Source organism: Sinocyclocheilus anshuiensis, unplaced genomic scaffold, assembly GCF_001515605.1.
Source record: "Sinocyclocheilus anshuiensis isolate Anshui unplaced genomic scaffold, SAMN03320099.WGS_v1.1 scaffold121, whole genome shotgun sequence".
NCBI classification, from domain to species: Eukaryota; Metazoa; Chordata; class Actinopteri; order Cypriniformes; family Cyprinidae; genus Sinocyclocheilus; species Sinocyclocheilus anshuiensis.
Genome location: NW_015539856.1, coordinates 879,451 through 885,713, shown reverse-complemented (window position 1 = coordinate 885,713; position 6,263 = coordinate 879,451). Strand labels below are relative to the sequence as shown.

Sequence of the window (6,263 nt, the reverse complement as noted above, 5' to 3'; positions counted from 1 at the left end):
GAGAGAGAGAGAAAGAAAGAAAGAAAGAAAGAAAGAGAATCCAATTTGTCTCAATACCCAGCCCTAAATACTGGGGTGCACTAAATGCAGGGCTCATGCACCGGTGTTGATTTAGGCCAGGTGTACCGACGAAAAATGCTACCTATCAGATTGTGCTACCAAAAATATATTTGCATTGTTTTTAGGGTAGCATTTTTCGCTATCGATTTGTGCTACCTATCTTTTTAATGGGAGGTAGCACAATCTGACCGGGTAGCACAAATCGTCAGAACAACAGCCAGGGAATAATCTGAAAGCCGTGCATTTAAATTCTGTCTTAAACTGACTTCACAGGTTCCCTGCTGCATCTTTGGCTTTTATGAACCCAGGTTTACACAGTCCATGCTCGATCAATGCATGCGTGTAATTTCTCGACGATGTGAATGTAATCTGTTCAGTGGATGCAGCTGAGCCTTTCCCTTCGTTGAAACTACTTCCTGTTGTCATGTGGACCACATTTGTATGCACTTGTGCTTTGAGCTGCTCATGTAATAATTGAGGTTTGCAGATGTTACATAATATCTCGGTTCATATATTCAGAGCTCGTTGTGCGTGCTGACAGAAATACAAGCACCACAGTGAGATTAAGGAGGCTGGATCTTCTTCTATTTATTAACTAATTGCTATAAATGCATTGGCTCATGACGGTTGTTGATGTCTGTGCGTGTAATCACACAGTCCTGCGCCGTTATTTGAATATTTAATTGCCCTGCTGACGTCTGGCTGACGTTCTTCACTCATGATGACCTCACGCTCAGACGGATCATAGCTCGCCGAGCGCGGCTCGTTTCCGCATCCTTCCAGCATGTGTGCAACACACACCACAGTCGAGGCTCAGTATGAAAAAAAGTGTCTTGTGTTGATTCTATTTGCAGAACCCAAGGCGCTTTTATGTAACCATGTTAGGCGGGTTTCTGATGGGACGCTTCTGCGATCTAGTGGTGCGCTGATAAACTGCAAACACAACTGTCCATTTAGGGAGAGAGAGAAGACACAAGATGGTTGAAGTCTGAATGTCAGAACAACAGATGCTTTATTAAACCCACATGACAGTGCTTTCAGGCAGTCATTTACTGTAAGACGTCTTTAAGGGCAGATACTGCAGGTTTGTTACATTGATGCATTTTTTTTTTAATATATGCATTGCAAATTAGGGATTATTGTATTATTTAATATGTAGATTCTTATATTAAGTGATATAGGCCCCCAAATAAATGTCACTTTTGAGTCAAAAGCTTATTTCAAATATATATATATCAAAAAATATTTATGTAATATGTAAATGCATGTTTGTAATGACGTTATGTATGTAAATTAAAATATTTTTAAGAAAAAAAATGCCAATAACAGGGCAAAGAATAACTATTTTAAAAAGACAATTGCCATTAGATGCAATATTTAAAAGCTTGGTTTTCTATGTCTTTAATGAAACGTGAGATTTAAACACTATAAAAAGTGGCAACTGTTACCATTTTTTTTTTCTGTGCAATGTTTCTACAAAAAAACAACAGCACAATGGACCAGTTTATAGGACCAGAATGTTCTGTACATAATTGTCATGGAAACATTTGCAATGACGACCAAAAATTTATATTAAGATTAAGAATCTCGTGAATTTTTAAAATATACATATAGTTTGAAAATAAAAAAGGTTATGTGCAAAGTTATTTTCTTGCCAGAGAATGACTGGGTTTTCATGTAGTGAAACATATTTCATAAATTAACCATTTTTATACTATTTCTCTATACTATTTTTTTTTAATACTATATCTGTACGATTTGTCACTTACATAAACTGAGAAAAGTCACTCTTTGTCTCTACATCTAGTTGCTTAAAGTATTCTGGTTTATTAGGACTGGGCAATATGGCCAAAAATATTATCACACTATTTCTTTCCATGTCAAACAATATCAGTATTTATTACAATATTCATTTACTGTTAAGTCAAGTCACCTTTACTTACATAGCGCTTTTAACAATATAGATTGTGTCAAAGCAGCTTTACCGTATTCAACAGAAAAGAATAGTGTGTAATAATGCAAAACAGTAAACACTCAATTTTCAGCTAAAGTCAGTTCATCATTGATTCAGTGATTGATTCAGCTCCATTCAGTTCAAATAGCATCTGTGCAATCAAGTTGACGATATAGCTGGAAATTAAGTGTTAAAGGTTTACTGTTAATGGCGAAGGAAATACTATCCACATGTTTGGCAGACCTTGAGAATAAACGTAAACATAACTTGTTTGTTCACAATTAAACTACACAGAGCTGTGTTTTAATTTTTAGGGCTGCATCAAAATCCATTGTTTTCCCCTAAATTCTAATTTCCCATTTTATTTATTTATTTATTTTTCTGGATTCTGTGTTTTATGATTCAATACAAATTTATCATAAAAAAATGATGTCCAGAGAAATGAATTAATAACAGTTTAATCATGCAATCAATTAAAATGCAATCAAATGAAATTAATTTACAACAAAACATTGCATTTTTATTGTCAAGCAAGATGCTCCACAACAGAACTAAATAAATTAATGAAAAATACCTTGGTTGTAGGATATTCCTTGAAATGATTATTATTATTATTTTGAGAATTACATTTTGGTATACAATAGTAATATATTTCTGTCATAATTTTTTCAAGTTAAGGCGGACTTTTATTTTGACGGGGTGTCAGAAGGTTTTTCTTTTTTAGTTTCAGTTTCAGTGTGTATTTGACTGTAGTTTTTCTCAAATGAATCGCTGTAAAGCTGCTGAATTGGCTCTCAGAGCAGCTCTTAGATGAAGTTCATCTCTTCAATCGTTCATCTCCTCAAATATCGAGATGAAGAGGCTGAAGTGACTTTGAGTTTGTTTATCAGACAAAACGCACCATTCATTCACACAGAGAAACGCAGAACATGCAGACTTATAGCTCTATAGTCTTTGCTTATATCCACATGCACTGACTGCTGCTAGATTAATCCATAATGAATACAAATGTCCAGAGCTTATTATTATTAACATACATTTTTACCGCGATCTCGATATGATATCGTTTATCACCCAACCCTATTCTGTTCAGCCAACAAAAGAAGGTTAAGCCATAAAATACGAGCTCTTTAACAAGTCCCAGAGGGCCAATCTGTGCCAATGAGTTTCCCATAAAGAACCGCGGTTTCACGTGTGGGCACTTGTGTGGAACTGTAAACACTTTGCATTCAAATCCCTTCTCTGAGATCCAATCACAAATCATGTTTCTACAGCAGCTCCTCCACACTAATGATCCAGATGTCCCTTTTCCCATGCTATATTTTAATCACCCCGTTCTGTCTAATGGCTGCCGTGCCTGCCAAACGCAGACTGCATGTTTACACAGGTAGTCTAGAGTCAGGGTTGCCATGTTTTCAAAACAAAACCCACCCAATTGCTACTCAAAACTAGCCCAAAACTGTCTCAATCGCGTTTCTGAGGGGGTAAAATACACGGGGTATTTTTAAGGGGTTCCCCTGGTACAATTCACATTCCAGGGGCTAAATATAACGTTATTGGGGATGTTTTTCAAATACATGAAAAACAACCTGCAGCAACAGTGTTAAAGGTGACATATTATGCCTCTTTTTACAATATTTAATATAAGTCTCTGGTATCCCCAGAATGTGTCTGTGAAGTTTCAGCTCAAAATACTCCACAGATCATTTATTATATAATTTTGAAAATGCCTATTTTGAGTGGAAGCAGAAACATGCTGTTTTACGGGCCTGTCTCTTTAAATGCAAATGAGCTGCTGCTCCCCGCCCCCTTTTCCAGAACAGAGCTGCGCCTTTACAGCTCGTATCTGCTAAAAACATCTGTTTTGGTTCTGATTATCATGTTTATCGCGCTGAAATCATGCGTTTTAAACCATATGAGTTTAAACTTCTTATATACGGTTTTCTGAGAGCGCACATCCGAAGCACAAGGACAGAAAGCGGCTGCCACAGCATGTGAGTACTAAACTAAGTTCTCATTCACACACAAGTTTACATAAGAAACACACATGAGTTACAAAAACAGTCGATTATGTCTGTGAAGGTAAACAGCTGGGAAATAAATCGCATGTTTATTTTAGATCTGTGTGGCAGCAGCAATATACAGTAAATACACTGAACGTTATAATTTTGTTCAGTGTAAATCAATAAATCCACTGCTCTGTTGTCTCTGAGGCTGGGACTCTAAACAGTGTTCTGTGCTCGTCTGTGCGGCTAAAGACAGAACAGTTAGTGTGTTTTGCTCAAACTTTCACCATGGCATTAGAGCTGGTACACCGTTGTCGCTTGCCAAATCAAAATGACGGCGCCGTAGGTAGAAATTTACAGATTAAGGGGCGGTAATATTATAATGAGATCCATTTGCCACATCACCAAGGGAGTGAAATCAGACGCGCTCGTTTTCTCAGACGCTTGCAGAAAAAGGCTTCCCAAAACAAAGTATGCACTGGGGACCTGATTATAGCACTTAAAACCTGGAAAAGTCAGATTTTCATGATATGTCACCTTTAAAGTAGCCCAATTCCACGGGAAAACCACATACTTGGCAAAACGGTCTAGAGTGGATTTGTTTTGATGTACCAGCTGCGATTCTACCAGAGATTGTCTTACTGTAGGGAGATGAGAGGGTCTGTATTACTTACTATTGGAGAAAGCGTAACGGTCAACTTGGATCACGTGTGCCTTAATAACCAATCACATTACATCCCTGATGTCATTGAATTTCAGTTTCGAGTTGTGCAACACTCAATCGCCGTTTAATTAATGAGGAGTGCCATAAGCTGACTCTCACCTGTCGCAAAAAGTCAGTGACTTCTCTTATGAAACAACATTTGTTTTCGGTGTAAACTCTAAAAATAGTCCAATCCAAAAGTATTGTTTAGTGTAAAACATGTTGCAGATTAGCCAATAGGCTGTCGATTCATTAAATGATAAGCTGTTTCCTCTAAAAAGCTGCCTCTCCTCCATTGACATCCATTCAAAAAAACGGCCTCTGGTCTCCTTTCCCACGTACTGGCAAACCAGAAGCGTTAGCATTAGCCATTACGCTTTTTCGGCTAAAGGTTGCAGGCTTGGCTTGCCTTCCAGTGGCTTTGCAGACTAGAGTCAGGGTTGCCAGGTTAAAAAAAAAAAAAACGTCCAATTGCTACTCAAAACTAGCCCAATCGCATTTCAGAGGGGGTCCCCCGGTAACAATAGCGTTCCTGGGGGTAAAATACACGGGGTTTTTTGGCGGGGCTCCCCCGGTAAAATTCGCATTACAGGGGCTAAATGGGGTCGCTTAAACCCTCTGACATGAAAAACAACCCGTGGCAACAGTGTTAAAGTAGCTCAATTCCAAGGGAAAACTGCAGACTTGGCAACACTGTCTAGAGTGGATTTGTTTTGATGTATTGGCTGCGATTCTACCACGTGGGCATCATATCAGGAAACCAAATCCTGCCCAAATGTTTGGAGACCTCGCTGTGGATCTGCTCGATGTAGGTGTTGTCGGAGATGAGCACCTCCTCCATGATGGACAGCTGGCTCAAGCGGCCGCCGCACATCTTCACGAACTCCATGAAGCCGCTGCAGGTGACCTCACACTCGCCCAGGCCGATGGCCGTCAGGCTCTTGCAGCATTCAGCGATGCGGATCAGCTCTTCATCCAGCGGCTCCAGCCCGTTGGCGCACACCACCAGCTCCACGAGACGTGGACAGTTCAGCCCGATACGGCCCAGCATGTCTTTACTGACGGCCCGGCCGAAGTACAGGTGCGTGACGGGCGTCTCCTCGCGGAAGAAGGGCTCGAACTCCTCCTCGTAGAGGAAGAAGTACATGACGATGTTGACCTGGGGCGAGTGGCGGATGAGGGCATCCCAGCTGCTCTTCTTGATGGTGTGGAACTGCGCTTGGCCCGGGTTCTCGCTCACCACGTCGATGCGCAGGTGCTCCAGGTGGACATGTTTCTCGGAGGAGAGCGCCAGCAGAAGCTTGTCGCTCAGCAGGTGGTAATTCAGAGCCAGTTCGCGCAGGCCGTGACACTGATCGGCCACACATAGGATGCCTGGATGAGCGAGAAGGAACAGGTGAACTTGGGTTCATAAACAAGGGTAGGTGATTACAGTACACTTAAATGGGACATCGGATGCAAAATTCACTTTTACATGTTGTTTGAACTGAAATGTGTGTTGGCAGTGTGTGTACACAACCACCCTATAATGATAAAAATC

The 6,263-nt window shown here is 40.2% G+C and overlaps 1 protein-coding gene and 1 pseudogene across 1 annotated transcript in view; one reads left to right on the top strand and one right to left on the bottom strand.

Moving 5' to 3' along the window:
- The window catches only part of LOC107684845 (probable phospholipid-transporting ATPase VB), a 35,495-nt pseudogene extending 34,506 nt beyond the window's left edge, over window positions 1–989 (top strand).
- A 4,467-nt stretch (window positions 990–5,456) lies between these two features.
- The window catches only part of LOC107684857 (F-box/LRR-repeat protein 3-like), an 11,621-nt gene continuing 10,814 nt past the window's right edge, over window positions 5,457–6,263 (bottom strand). Inside the window, exon 6 of the mRNA XM_016481230.1 lies at window positions 5,457–6,100. Within this exon, the coding sequence (XP_016336716.1) occupies window positions 5,457–6,100 (644 nt within the window). The remainder of the gene's footprint in view (window positions 6,101–6,263) is intronic.